The sequence below is a fragment of the Lichenostomus cassidix genome, chromosome 3 (assembly GCF_008360975.1).
Source record: "Lichenostomus cassidix isolate B80296 chromosome 3, HeHo_3.0, whole genome shotgun sequence".
Taxonomy (NCBI): Eukaryota; Metazoa; Chordata; class Aves; order Passeriformes; family Meliphagidae; genus Lichenostomus; species Lichenostomus cassidix.
The window spans coordinates 34,193,114-34,208,296 of NC_139483.1; the positions used below are offsets into that span (position 1 = coordinate 34,193,114).

The following is a 15,183-nucleotide window of genomic DNA, read 5'->3' on the forward strand; positions in this document are numbered from 1 at the left end:
TTCTTTGGGGCAATGGTAGGACTATTATTTGGTTCAGATATTAATCCTGATTTTTAAAACTCATGAACTTTCCAAGTTATCCCTGAATATAAAGACACTTCAAAAACTGCTATGGCTGTCATCCAGTAAAATATAAAATCCCAGAACAAAATGGATCTTGAGTCATACTGTGTGAATTTAGTGTTCTGATCTTCTTGTGGGCACAGAAGTGTTTATTTTAACTCTGAACAGAAACGCTCTGATTGTGATATGGGCAATCTACCTGTCGTAATGCAAAAACAATACACTTTATTTTCAAGTTGTCTACAATTTTGCAGGTAGCAGTGTGCTTGGAGTGTTTTATAGGGCCCATCTAATGATGGAGAAGTAGTAGTTACCTTCCTTGCAAAGTTTCTTACACCTGAGGAACCAGAAGGAATATGTTTAAGTGGTTTGTCCTAACTGGTGAAATGAAATGTCTTGTCCCTTGCTCACATTCATTTGACCAGGACCCAGTTTAGGAATTCTGGCCATTTTGTTTGGATGTCTTGAACTATGATGGCTGTCTGGATTAGCTGATCACTGTTCGGTCCTAACTGTGCAGTCATAAGAGTAACTTGTGAAGAAATTGTATGAACCGGACAATGTAGTTACTGAATTATTTTACTGCATATTTTTTTCCCTTTTTTCCTTTATAATGCACAAAAGTTGGATACAGGGTCATCATCAGAGAGCATGTGGCACAGGGTTGTGTCCAGACAGTTCTGCCATATCTCCAGTCAGGGAGAGCCCACAACCTTTCTGGGCAATCTCTTCCAGTCCTCAGTCACCCACACAGTAAAGAAGTTCTTCCTCATGTTCAGGTGGAACTTCCTGTGCAATTTCTGCCCATTGCCTCTTGTCCTATTGCTTGGCAGCACCAAGCAGAGCCTGAAAACATCCTCTTGGCTCCTCCCTGCAGACACTCACAGACATTGATGAGGTTCCCTCTCAGTGTCTCTTCTCAAGGCTGAACAGGCCCAGCTGCCTCAGCCTTTCCTTGTAAGAGAGATGCTCCAGTGCCTTAATCATCTTTGTCACCCTCTGCTGGAGCCCCTCCAGGAGCTCCATGTCTCTTGTCCTGAGGAGCCCAGAACTGGACACAGCATTCCAGATGTGCCTTACCAGGGCTGACTGGAGGGACAGGATCACCTCCCCTGACCTGCTGGCAATGCTCTTCCTGATGCACCCCAGGTTTCCATTGTCCTTCTTGGCCACCAGGACACACTGCTGGCTCATGGACAGACTGCTGTCCACTAGAACCCCCAGGGTCCTTCTCCACAACATGGTCAGCCCCCAGCCTGTACTGATGCAGGTGGTTATTCCTCCCTGCAGAACCCTGAATTTCCTTTTGTGGAATTTCAGAAGGTTCCTCCCTGCCCATCTCTCCAGCCTGGTGAGGTCCTTCTGAAAGGCTGCACAGCCTCTGGGCCATTGGCCACACCTCCCAGCTTTGTGTCAGTGAACTTGCTGAGGAGGCATCTACCTCTCCATCCAAGTCATTGATGAACAAGTTAAACAAGACTGGACCCATTATTGTCAATCTGCAAGTTCTCTTGTGTTCCGAGATGCCTGGGTCTCACAGCCATGTTAGAGAAAACTATTTCTCCCACCAAAGACTCAAACTGGGGACAAGATGTGAGAAACAGAATCTCAGAAAGTAACAATGAGCTGGTCATTCACTGGTTCATTTTTGTCACACACCTTTCCAATCACACACCCTTAGATTCAGTGTTAGGAACGGTGTTACTGCATTGAGTTTGGATACAAGCTTAGCAGAGGGCTCCCTTTATTCAAACCATCTGATGGCTTTTCCAATTTAGGACACCAGCACGGTTGCCATCAGAAACAGGGGTATCCTTTTATTTATGTCCATTCTGGAACTGTCAGTCTGATATGGTTAGGGTTAGAACTGGACTAGGGTTAGCACCCTTTCTGGAGTTAGACCACTGAATGCTGCAATACCTCTCCAAGTAGAAAGGTGACATGAGCCCGTTCTCACATGGTCCGTAATTTCTGCTTTCAGAGAGTAATTTGTAGTAGAATCGCTGTAATGGCTCATGGCTTTCTAAGATATTAATATTGCATTTACAGACACCTGGCTTTCCTGCTGTGGTATTTAAGAATAATTAGGGTTAGTAGGAGTTCTTTCTAAAACGACACCTTTAAAGGACTGTTTTCTCTCTGGCAAGTGTCAGTCTGAAATACAAGTAGCTGCCACTGGATGGCAGCAATCCGTCACCGGTGAAGCATCTCTCAGTTCCAGTGCTGCCAAAGATGAAGTCCAAAGATGATGAAGTCCAAAGATAAGCTAAGCTATTCACACGCCATCACTTTGTGAAGGTGATGTGACAAGCACAGGAAAGCCTTTGTGTACACTTATTCATTTTAATGAAGGCCGTGGCTTATAGCGTTTGTTACAATGTGATAATTTGCTTAGCTACAAAAGCTGGCCTTAGGGATGAGCTCCGAATAGTTTCTCATCCAGCGGTTGGTGAGGGAGTTCATTCTGTGGAGGGTTAGGCACTGAGGGTAAGGTAAGTAAGCTCTTTTTAGTGCTCCCCAGTTAGTACATATTTCCTTCCAAAATCTGAGGGGTTTCCACCTTTAGGCCAGTGTTTCCACTTCCTAAGGTCGTCTAACAATACATCACTGCAATGCCCATCCGCAATATACCTTCTGTTTCCCTGGAATTCAGGGCCTGTTTGAAGACATTCAGTGCCTGGAGCCAATCATTACTATTTTCACGTGTATGTACATTTACTTACAGCTAGTTTGCTTTCATCTCCTCTGAAACAATAATTTACTTTTTACATCCAAGCCTCTGAAAGTCACTTGTAGAGGTCCCTGTTGGTTCTGTGGTCAGTGACCTACCTGCTCCAGCACTGACTGGTAAAAGCAAGACTCTATGTGAAAGCTGAGGGGGTTTATAGCCTTTACTGTGTAAAGGATTTTGTGAAATTAAATTATTCTTCAAAGGTCTTACTTTGTGAAAGCTGAGTGTTTCTGTTTGAGAATACAGTTTGAAACATCAAAAAGTGCAGGGGTAAAAGCAGGTTTTGTAGCCAGTAAGCTCTCTGCCCTGGCAGACAGTACCGGAGAAGGCACGGGACTTTCTCAAAGCTGTTAATAGCTCTCTGACAGGTAGACTTTCCTGGCTGCTTCTGCTAGTCCACATAGCAATGCGTCAATTGCAGTTCCAAAGCAATCCAACAAAAATATGCTTGTTTTTGTCCATTCTTTGCCCTGCACAGAGGATGGAAAGTACCCTGTCTGCTCAGCTGGTTGATGTCATGTCCCCTTGGAGTCTGAGAAGTCATTTTCAGGGATTTGAAGAAAAATATCCTGAGACAGTATAATACTGGAATGACACATTCTTATCACCAGAGTCAATAATCTGAGGCTGTGCCAGGAATAGGATTGAGAGAAGTGTTGTGCTCCTTTGTACAGCAGAACCCTTTATCCCATGGTGTGGGACACATACTCCTTCCAGTGATGGCTGCATGTAAGGGGGGGTAGATTGGGGCACACCCACATCTAAAGTGAGAGAAATCCTACTCTTCAGTGATGGGTGTGAAGGTGCTTGGCGTCAGAAAACAAAACAACGTGGAAAATCTTGAGGGAGGTAGAAAAGGCACAGCTGAGATTTACCATCATTGAAAGTGTCAGATCAGAGATGGGATCAAGGATCTATTTAAAAAAGTATACCTTCTTATCCCTGAGATTGCAGCAGGTACACAAAAGGAAAGGGAACAATTGAGCTATTGGAAGGTCTGTACGATCTCACGTGGCATACAGATTTAGGTTATAGGTTTAAAGACTTAGAAAAATAATTCTGAATTCGGTATGTTCAGTCAGAGCTCTCCACTTGTTCCTGCAGTGCCAGTGTAGGCTCCTGAGCTGTGTACCTCACTGTGAGGACAGCATCAAGAAACATCTGAAAGGTGATTTCCATTTGCTGTTCACACAGGTCAGAAGGTTTTTATTTTGACTAATTGTTGATTGTAGTCTTTGATTTCATCCATTCTCAGTCTCCTGCTGCCATCAGTTTTCATTCTGAGAAATCCCAAACAGGGTGGAAAGTCTAGCATTTCTGCAGAGAGCCATCTTGGCTGCCGTGCTGTTAATGACTTCTCTGGGTGTTTTGCTGTGGGGAAAGAAGAAACCTCATCAAGACTGGAGACACAACCTTCTGTCTGTGGCCAGTTGCTATTGTTTTTTGGGGTTGCTACTTGAAATTACACAGATGTCTTTCAGTCCAACTGTATCTGGCTCCTAGTGGAAGTGAACATTCAGTAGTAGTGCTGCCACAGAATGAGTAGCTCTACTGACTTCTCTTTCCAGTTAGGATGTTAGAGAATCAGTTCCTGTAGCTTTCTAAAGAAAATTCTCAATAGCCTTGAGCTTTACAATTCTACTTCTCAAGAGACACTGTAATTGAAAGCATTATGAGAGCACAAATATCTCAGACCCAGTATAGAGAAGAACCTTAAAACTCCCCACAGGTGCAAGCAAGGCTCAGATCCTTCACCTGATGTGTGGCCAAGCTCCGAGACTGACAGGAATTTGTTGGGTTTGCCTAGGCAAAAAAAATGTCCTTTGTGAAAAGCCTTGGCACCCTAATTGTGCAAAATGCCATTCAAATTTTATCCTTGATTTTTCCAGTTTTCTTTGGTAAAGTGACCTGAGAAATGTATGAGAGTGTTTTGAAAGCTCAATTCTTGTGTGTCTGTGAACAGTGATGGTCTCTGTTTTCTCTCAGCAGATACAGCCTTGGCTGACCTGCTGAAAGGATTATGAGCAAAAGTGGGCAGTGTGGTGAAGTTCCCAACTCCTTGGCCATGTCAAGCTGCAGTTTGGATGTAACTCCTCACCTCTTCTGACCTTGCTTGGTAGCATGTGCTCTTGCCCAAGTAAGCAGCCCATTTATTTATACACCAAGCAAACAGCCATATAAAGCTGATACTGCTTCTTTTGAAGTGCTGAAGAACTTTGCCATTTATTAATAAGATCAGAGAGACTGTAATTTTCAGGCAAGCCACTCTGAAATCCCTACTGGAGTTGTTTGTTCCTGTTTCTTCTCTAAGAAGTCATCTGCTTCCATCCTTTCCTTAAATTTGTCTCAGAGCAGAGTCCCTGCAAAGAGCACTGATGTTTTAAAACTTTCCAGGGAAACAAGAGACAGTATTTTCTCTTCTGTAGGTCATATGTTGTGCTGAGTCTATTCCTCTTGTAGGAATGCTGCATTCATTTGCATGGAAAAGCTGTTTGTAGCTCCACATGATTCTTCAGTGGAAGATACTGGTACCTATTACCTTTGTTATCAATATTTTGAAATTGCAGTGTCAATATCATTTTGTTGAGGAGATCAACTTAGAAAAGTGAAATGCTTGGAAGTTTAATAAAAAATAAAATAAAATTTTTGTCTTTAGGTATATGTTGCATCAATGTTTTCCACAAAGAAGGCTGACATCTATAGCCTTTCTGTGCACCACCATGGCATCTTGAAGACTGTTGAGGTGATGGTATATCTGTCTTCTGTAAGACTGTTGATACCAACCTTCTGATGAAGACACAGATAACCACTATTGCCCTTTTTTAATGTCCTTTAAAGAGAAGAGGCTAGGAAAGTTTATTAGTAATCCTCACTTGGCGTTATAGGCTGAGAAACCTCTGAAACTTGAAACCTCTTGTAATCCTTTCATCTGAAACTACTTCTCTGTTGCAGGTGGTTGGGATTAGCACATTGCTTCAAATATGCAGGGAGGAGCAGGCTGGGAGAGTGACAGCACTCCTGCTTTTTCTTGAGGACATTCTGCTGGAAAGCAGTCAGCTTCAAAGAAACCCGGTGAAGTGAGAGAGTGTACCTTCTAGTTTTGTACAGGTTCTGGGTTTTGGATGGGAAAGAAAATAAATGAGCACTTAAGCTCCATTGAATCCTTACAGAAGGGACTGTGAAGGGAATCAGCCTTTCTCTACAGAAAAGCTCAGGAAGAGAGAGTGGAGTGGGCAGTGATGGTGAGGGGAGAGAAGGCTGAAGTGCTGCAGCAGACACAGGCATCTTGCTGTGCTTTTATCAGCCCATCAGCCCCATTCTTTGGCAAATCTGTGTGACTGCATGCATGCTTTACATCGCTATCTGCAAGGTGGAACCTGGGGCTCTTGCTCTGGGAGTTCAAGAGGCATGAGCTGTTCAGGTGCTGGGGCTGAAATGTGGCTGGTGCTGGTGATGGGGCTCAGGTGTTAGAAAGTCAGTGGAGTAGCAGTGCTGCCTCTCCTGCTCTGCCCCTGATCTGCCCTGCTTTGGAATCATCAGCTGGCTGTGTTTCACCTATAGGGTAACCTGTAATGCATCTATTGTGTTTCCAAAATACTCTTAGAGAAGCCAAAGCCAGGAAATTTGACAGAACTTTCTCGTATTATGAAATATACAAAGTTTGAGACATTTTTCATTTTCTTTCACCTGTGTTGTTGCAAATGAGCATGAGTCTTGTCTTTAGTAAATAAAATTTTAATGGACTCAAAATTCCTTCTGTAAAAACCCAGTTTGTATGGATATGTAGCTCCTTCCTCTCTAATAGAGTATGTACAACTTGGTTATAAAATATTGTCTATACACAGAATATTGGCAGAAAGCTCTCTGGTACAAAATGCCAAATTAAATTTTGAGCCAGAATGGAGTCCCTTCACACAACGCTTGTATTCTGTGGCATAATGATGCTTCTGTTAAAACTGTTCATGTGGGGAAATAATGTCTGTGATAAAACTCGTGGGTTTTACCACATGCCCCAGATAACTGGCATTTATGCAGAATTCCTTTGGCAGTCACACAAAAGAGCCAGTAGGCACATAGTGGTAATCCAAACCTCAGTTTGCTTTTCTAGAAATTGCACTCCTGACTTCTTCCCCAGGTTTGGAAGAAAAACTGAAGTGGTTTGTCCAAAAATAATGGTCCCACTAAATTTCCAGAATGTGGATGTTAGTGTTACAATCCTTTATCCCGTTCAGCAAGGGAACAAGGGACCTTTACTGTTGTGTAAGTACAAGTACAATGTTTGGGGTTTTTTCATATCTTTTTGATGCATGGAAAAGTACTAGCCTGAAGTAAACTAAATCATATAAAGGGAAGGAAATTTCTGGTTTCCTCTTTCTTGGGAGCTCAGACATAAACACTTGTGAGTCTTTATATATATATATGTAAAATATATATATTTTATAAAATGTATAGATCAAAGCATAATATATGACAAAAAATAAAAGGGTAACATTTGGTGTTAAGCAACAATGTACAGGATGTAAGGAAATGTGTCTTGTTCTCCATAAAACTTTTATAGTCTTGAGTTTATTGTGTATTGCTATATAGCTTGCAAGATTCTCTAAACACTTGTACTCCTTTCAAGTGACCTCCTAATATGTTAGATGCTTTCCAAGCTCTAATCTTGTTTGCATGAATGACATTCTTGGTGTTCTGGAAATACCCATTACCCCTGTTAGTCCACGAGATGCACAGGAGCATAAACCAGGTATCAGAAGAAAAACACTTTTCCTTTCCAGCATCCTGGGAAGGTGCATTCTTTCTGATTTTCAACAGAAACTTACAAGAAGTCCATAAAGGGTGAGAGCAGAAGAAACCAGCATGTCTAGGACTCCTCTGATGCAGCAGTTTCCTAGACTGCTCATTGTTATGAGCCATTCCTATTACCTGCTCCCACACCTGCTGGAATGCTAGTATTAAACATTTCATGGGAGTCTACAGGATGTCGTTTATAATAGCAAGGGTCACCTGGAAACATTTAGGTGGATTCAGCTGACAGAAGCATAACACCAGGCCAAGATTATTTATATTTTCAGTGATTTCCTCCTCCTGTGGTGTATTCTCTTAATCTGGGATTAAATTCTAATTGTGGTTAAGTCCTTGGAAAGCTCATCACTTTGAATGGAAGTTTCAGTAAGACAACGTACCTGAGGTTTGAATGGGAAGTTTCAGGTGTGAATCTTACTACCCTGTAAATTTCTGATGTTTTGTGCAAGGCAAACACAAATTAAATAAGAGTAATGGGGTTTGCTCTATTTTATGCTGCCTGCACACAATCTCATATGAACACATTAAGATAAAAGTCTGTGTTGTTTTGCTAGTTTGGATGTTGGAGCTGAACATGTTCAGCATCATCATAAGCGATCAAAAAGCATCATCCAAAAGGAAACCACACTTTTTTCAAAGTGGTCAGAATCAATCTGTGCATAATTTCACACAAGAGCAGGACAAGAGCAGATGGAGTTAAGCAGGAGGCTTGCTTGTTTTATAAATTTACATGTTGAATAAAACTTTGCTGAAGTCAATGCAGCTCTGTGCAGCCACTGCCTGATCAGTGTAACTTGCAGCCCCACAAATACAGTTATTGCTGTTGCTAGTAACATGCCACAGGCTGTGTACTGACATTCCAGTATTAAAGCATGTCAGGCTTGCTTTGCCTCAAATTGCCTTAGCCTACCTGGAACTTCATTTTAGCCAGCTTAGCTGTGACAGCAGTTTATTTGAAATATCAGGTGACTATTTCCTGATTTGTTTTACTTGGTTTTTAATAATCATGGAATATAACCACAATTCTTGTATAGACAAGCATAGTGAGTAGTTATTCTGTGTAGAGTGAAATATTTATTCCATCATCTTAATATTGCATTGTTAAAGAAAAAAGGCCCAGCCTGGCAATTGAGGGCTGCCTGTGGCAACCCACAATGCAGGGGAGAGGAGTGCAGGCATGGAGAAGATAAGAGAAGAGGGCATGGGAATTTCAGTTGAGAGCTATGGACAGCTTAGCAGCAAACAATTAAATGTAAGCCTTGGAAGCAGGCAAAACTGGCTTGTAGGTAGCAGAGGAAACAGATAAGAAGTATGCAACATATGTAAGATATTTTTTATACAGGTCATTCTGACATGATGTCAAGTTGCAAACTAAATAAAAAGAACAAGGTGTAAAGTAAGAAAGAGAATGTACTAAAAGAAACCCCAAGTGGACTTTAGGAAGGGAAGGAAGAAAGCAGCAGCTTCAACATCATGCTGCTTGGGTACCACCATCATCCTCCCTCCAGAAAAAAAATAGGAAAAATGATGCTCCCTGTAACCATTGTTTCCCTGACTGAAGCCAACTGTGGGAAGACTCAAGAGAAAGAGCAGAAGGGTAAGTATAACACCAGGGAGAATGGTAGGTGCTAGGAAGTATGTGTTGTGTTGAATAGTTATTGAGAATTTTTCCCCTGTTAGTGTCCTTTATTTTCTTTTGTCATAAATGAAACACATTTTGAAATTATTTATGCTTCCCTTTCCCTCCCCCCCATCTAATTCCCTAATTTGCTGAATTTGCAATAGCTTGCTTAATCCCTAGAATGCAACTTTAAATTTCTCCTGACATTAAAGTCCTGCTGATACATGAAGTGCTGAAGGTTTTGTTCTGCCTTTTTTGCAGAGAATGATTTCTTCACATGAGTCAAAGTGACAGGTCATCCAGTGCACCTGCCTCTGTTAGTGTACTTCAGCATTTGGTAAGCAGAAAATCCTCAAGACATTCAGCCTTTCTGAACCAACACCTAAGCAATTAAGAATCAGCTTTCACATTTAAAAACGTGTACCATTTTGAGATTGTGAGCATATGGTATGATATGATGAGAGCCCATATTTGGGGAAAATTGATGTTCTATCTGGGCTCCCCTCTGAACCGGAGCAGTGAAGCACTGCTGCAACACAGCCTGTAAAAGCACCCCACTGACAGAACACCAGCCAGCCACTCTTCTAAAGTAGGTTTTTTTAAACCTGCTACTGTAATGAGCTCACCAAGGATGACTGGAAGGCTTTTAAAGCCAAAAAGCCAAGTTCTCCTAGAGCTGGAGCTACAGTAACATTCTTTTAATTAAAAAAAAAAATTCAGCGTAACACATGAAGGCATGTTAGAAATAAAAACTCAAATCTTGTACTCCTTTGTGCCCCAGAGAGTCTCCTGCCTTTCAGCCACTCTATCAGTGGTTGCCAAGAGTAGCTGCCCTCTTCTTAGGAAACTCTTCATCATCTCAGAAGCTGAACTTCCCCCACTTCAGTGAGATCTCCCACAAACTGATTCAGCTGCTCAGAAGGTTTTAATTTCCTTTACTGTCACCTAATCTACTCAGTGTAAATTCAGCTTAGAGCAGCGAGATTAAACAACACAAAACCTCAGCCACCTAATCTATACAGAGTAGTTTCCATTCTCTTCAATCACCTTTCAACATGAAAGCAGTAGATATCTGAAGCAGCAGGATAGCCTGTCTTCATATTAGGATCAATCTAAACAGCATTCCTTGAGAAATAGTTAATTTCAAACTGTATATTGCAGTAGTAAGCACTGACCAAGCACTTTTTTCTGTCAGGGAGTTTTCTAGATCTGTCACAGGCTACAGAACAGGTACAGAACACAACTTCTCAGAGAAACATTAGCATTCAGGATTGATGAGAACAAGAATAATGTATGAAGTTTAATAGGATAAGGGGCTAAAGTCCATTGAAATCATGGCAGAAGTAACAATTTTACAATATATTCATTATATGATGTAACCATTTTCTTAACTGAGTTTTCAAATAACCCAACACAAGTGGTCAAGCATGTTTCACATTATGATCACTCTTCAGTTTAAATATTTCAGATGTGGTTTAGTGGTATAAAATTCAACATTGGCAACCTAAGAGCAGATTCAGATGTGCTTCTTACAGGTAAGCTATTCCAAATGGCATGCAGCGAGCACAGTCATTCACATTCATCCCTCAACAGATTTTAAGCATTACAGGCCTGAGCTCAGTGTCTTTTTCTTTTTCATTCAATGTGTGTTAAAAAAGAATCTGTGCAAATACTTTCAACAAGTGTATTTTATTGGAAGAAGGGAAAAAATACGTGATCTGAATTTGTAAAAATCTTCTATCACTGATAAAAAATGCACTTTCTGGCTACCACAATGAAATCCATAGGCATAACTCATCATTGCGTGATTGTTCATTGCAAGACTAAGTGATTTCTTGTTGGATATCGACAGTTTTTTCATTTTGTAGAGAATATTCTAATTAAAAATGTGAAGTAAAAATGAAAATAATTTATCAAAAACAATCTATGTAGAGATGTTCCTGCTAATATACCATTGGATTTGCCTTGGAATCCCTTAAATATATTTCTGTAAAATCTCAGAAAATTTTATGCCTCACAGAGACAAAACAGCATTTTTGTTCCACATGACCAATTTCTATCTGCTTTTGGTTTATTTTACCCCATCCCTTGTGAATATTTTTTCTTTTGCCTCCTCCTTCTATGGTCCTTTCCTTTAACCCATGTATGACAGGTATCATGCAAACATAGTGCTGTGAGAACTTACACCAGCTTTCTGACAAAATCATTCCTTTGGCAACTGCCCAAATCTCCATGCTGCTCAGGGAAAACAGGTGCTTGTTAGAAACATTCATCGTATGTTTTCTGTCACACACAAATTTTAATTTTTAGGATTTTTCTGTTATTCTGTATCAGAAACAGTCCACTGAATTCTAATATAACTAGACTGAGTCTAGTTATACTAGAATATCAGGCCAGTAGTCACAGCTATGTGAAACACAGTAATTTCTCTGTACCATTTCAGTTTTCTTGTACTTTTATGGAACAGCCCATAACATATGCTGCTCTAATCCTTTCAAAGCATTTTGTGAAGATAGTGAAGGCACTCGGGGATAATCTCTGTGAAGCCACTGAACTGGTCACCACCAAAGCACTGGGAGACATGGAATGAGGCTCCTGGAATCTGCAGAGGGAGCCTTTCTCTCATTTGGAATCACACTGCCCTGCAGATGCACCCAATAAACCATAGGAGTCTGCAAAGCCTCTGTTCTTCACTGGAGGATGCCACCAGAGGGAGGAAGGAGAAAACTGCAAATGGGTCAAGGTAATAATCAGTGAATTGTGGGAAGACTGGGGTGGGGGTAAAACAATTATCAAAAAGGATGATTGTTTACTCATGGACCAGTTTACTCAGATTTTTTTCCTTTAATACCAGAACGTTCTTTTTTTTTTCTCTCTCTCTCTTTCTTCCTTCTCACTCTTATTACAAAGGATAAGGCTTGGCAGAAGACTTTCTCACTGAAATGTAAAGTTGAAGGGTCTACAGACCTTTGGTATTTCTACCATAGAAATTCACAGCTGGGAAAAATCAAAATTCAAGTTCAGAATATCAAGTCAAATAATATAATTCTCCTTTTATAGTGGGAACAAGGATATAATTATCATTGTTACTTATTACCATTTAAAGTGCTTATGCCTAAGGAGGTCACGTTTATGTAAATCATACAGTTTTCTTGAACAGCTTGCTTGAAAAATACTCTCTGCTTGTGCACAAAGGAAAGTGGTTAGCAAGCATGCTCTGCCACCTCAGCACTGCCTGTGGGATAGCAGGTCCATACATCCCTTGCTTGCTGCTAGTGTGGATTCCTGCAAGGTGGGAAACAGCCTGGCTCAGGACAGCAGGAGAGACCTGCACAGTGTGAGATGTGCCTCATTGCAGGGGGAAACCCTTGGGAAGCTTTTCTCTTTCCTTTCAATGAGCTGAGGAATCTCACCCAGAGGCCTTGGACTTGTCCCACGAGAGGGCTGTTGGATGGCTGTTTCATTTCCAAGGACAGAGTAGAGGGAGCATGGACCAGGTATACAATTTCTGCCCAATGTAAAGAGTCATCCTTTTGTACATCTTTCTTTTGGTAGTCATGAGCATCCGTGGACAGAGACTTTCTAATGGATCCTCTGCTGAGGACCTCTTCTCTAATCCAAGTTCCTTGTCCTGAAAGTAGGTGTGCTTTGTTGTGGGTCTCCTTGAGCATTTGTGAATGTCCCTGGGCACTGCCTTCAGTAACAACGCTATCCCTACCCTCCATCTGAGCAGCAATCCAAGTCTAGACGGTGCTTAGCAGTCTAAAAATATGATTCAAAGTACTATCATTTTTTTTCTACCTCTACTGGAAATTATCTTCCTTTCTTTTTTAAATTAACAACTATCCTGCTGGTAAAGTGACCCCATAGATGATTTTTTCTGTATTAAAGTCACGTTCTCAGGTGGTGACACCTCCCTGGCTTCTTTTCACTGTGCCTTTTCTTTTTTTTTAATTTGTGTGAGATTTTTCCTGAGTTTCATTTGAACTAAAATTCCATTCATCTTCAGTGAAGGCAAACAGATGAAAGTGCAGCTATTCAAGCAATATATCAGTATGGTGTGGGTGTGCCTGTGAGCCTGTAGGTTATGTGGTGTCATCTTATTTTAAAGAAAGTTGTGTTTTGTCAGATACACACTCTTCTTTAAAGATTTTTGCATACAGCAGTAATGAGGATACAAGGAAATCTGCTGTCTTGTGCTGGCTGCAGGTTCACAGGCTGTATTAATAGATAGGATTAGTGAAGAAGAATAGGTCAGAAGGCTGCAAAGCTCCTGTCCCTTGAGATTTCCTTCTTTGGATCATTAGTCTTATCGAGAGCTCCCTTGTATACAGTGAGCAGAAACTGAGGAAAAGGCTGAAACCCCTTGATTCCAGGATATCACCAGGACATACTGGGAAGAGCAATTTCTGCATCTTAAGCTCCACTGAAAATGTCTGTCCAGTTTTCTGCACAGGCACCCTGGAGGAACAACAACATCAGTTTTCTGACCAGAGAGGCAGCTGTAACAGAGCAAGGAGAGACTATCATAGGTTTCTACCTGTTGGCTTTAGGTAGGTATTTGGCTTGGATGTGAAAGGAAGCTCTTAAATAGAGGTTGTTACCAAATTCGAAGTGATTAATTTGGGTTTCACCCCTAATAGAGCAGGATGATAGAAAATGAAACCTTATTTTTCAGCAATTGCAAGATCAGAGAGGTACAGCTTGCTTTTGTTAAAAAAAATTATAATCAATGCAGAAATCTTGAGGAAAAAGATAATCAAGCCTGTAAACTTTCAACTAATGTTCATTAAGCTTAATATGTGGGAAGATAAAAAAGTACAGATTATCAGAAGTGCATGATAATTCTGTCTTCTTGTGTCTGAGTAGCACTGAATTGATGTTCTCTGATTTTCAGAGCTGTGGCTGTTGATGGTCAGTTGGCATCCTACAATTATCTCCTGCAGATACCCAAAATATAGTTTATAATTTTAATTGTTTGTATTGTTCTTGCTTTGACTGTTGGATGCACATAGAAATCGACTTCTTCAAACAGGATCTATGAAAGATCTAGGTACTGGAACATTATCCTGTGTTTTAGCAGTAAAAATACCAAGTGTTTATTTTAGTTCTGCTGGAAGACTTTATTTTGTTCATTTAAATATCATCTATTTTGGGCAGACTTACTGCTTTATGAAATTTCAAAGAGTGCAAGCTTGCTAGATAATAAAAATTTCAACTGTAGTACCTCACAGGAAAATACAAGAAATTTTAACTTTTATTAAATCTCTTCTTCTAAATAGCATGTACAAAAATGTTTCTTGTTTTAAATGATTGGCCTAACAGGTTTTTTCTTATTCTATTATTCTTATTGATTTCTTATTCTTATTATTTTCTTATTCTATTATTCTTATTGCATATTTTAATTAACTTATTAGTCCTCAGTGTACACTTGACAAAGGTCTGTGGAAGTTAAAATGTAAAATGCTAAGTATTTTAATATGTTTACATTACCCTTTCTTATTTTTATCTATAGGAACCAGGGAAAGTTGTACTTAGAGCAAAAACAGAGATTCTAGTAGAAATACATATGGCTTCTGTCTTAGAAGAGTTGATTAGGAGAGTGGTTGTAAGGTAAATCAGAGGTATTCCAATTTATCCCCAGTCTGTTCACATCTGCATATCCCCTCATGAATGGCTGGGAAATGTCTGCACCATCAGCTAAAGAATTAATCAGTTGCTCTTAAGACTCTAAAGAACATCTTAGGTCAGCAAGGCCAGTCCCCTGCTGTGACAATGTATAATCTCATTTACACAGCTATCACGCTCCCTCATATAACTCCCTAGGGGTTTTTTGGCATTGTTACCACTCTTCCAGCTGAAAGCATGCTCCTGATTTTGTTTCTCTGTTGGATAGGAGTCTTCACCTAAATTCTTAGCTAAAGTGATCACAACAACTTTTTGGTCACTCTTTTTAATTGAA

The 15,183-nt window shown here is 40.5% G+C and overlaps 1 protein-coding gene across 2 annotated transcripts in view; it reads left to right on the plus strand.

Annotated features, from left to right (window-relative positions):
- Positions 1 to 3,989: 3,989 nt before the first annotated feature.
- The window catches only part of LOC146439434 (visual pigment-like receptor peropsin), a 41,395-nt gene continuing 30,201 nt past the window's right edge, over positions 3,990 to 15,183 (plus strand). The window contains exons 1-2 of one of the 2 annotated variants that reach the window (XM_085055228.1): positions 3,990 to 9,558; positions 11,722 to 11,964. In XM_085055228.1, the coding sequence (XP_084911354.1) occupies positions 11,922 to 11,964 (43 nt within the window). In that variant the 5' untranslated portion in view covers positions 3,990 to 9,558; positions 11,722 to 11,921. Of the gene's footprint in view, positions 9,559 to 11,721; positions 11,965 to 13,029; positions 13,775 to 15,183 lie in introns of those variants that run through there. The other variant, XM_085055229.1, reaches the window with a different exon arrangement.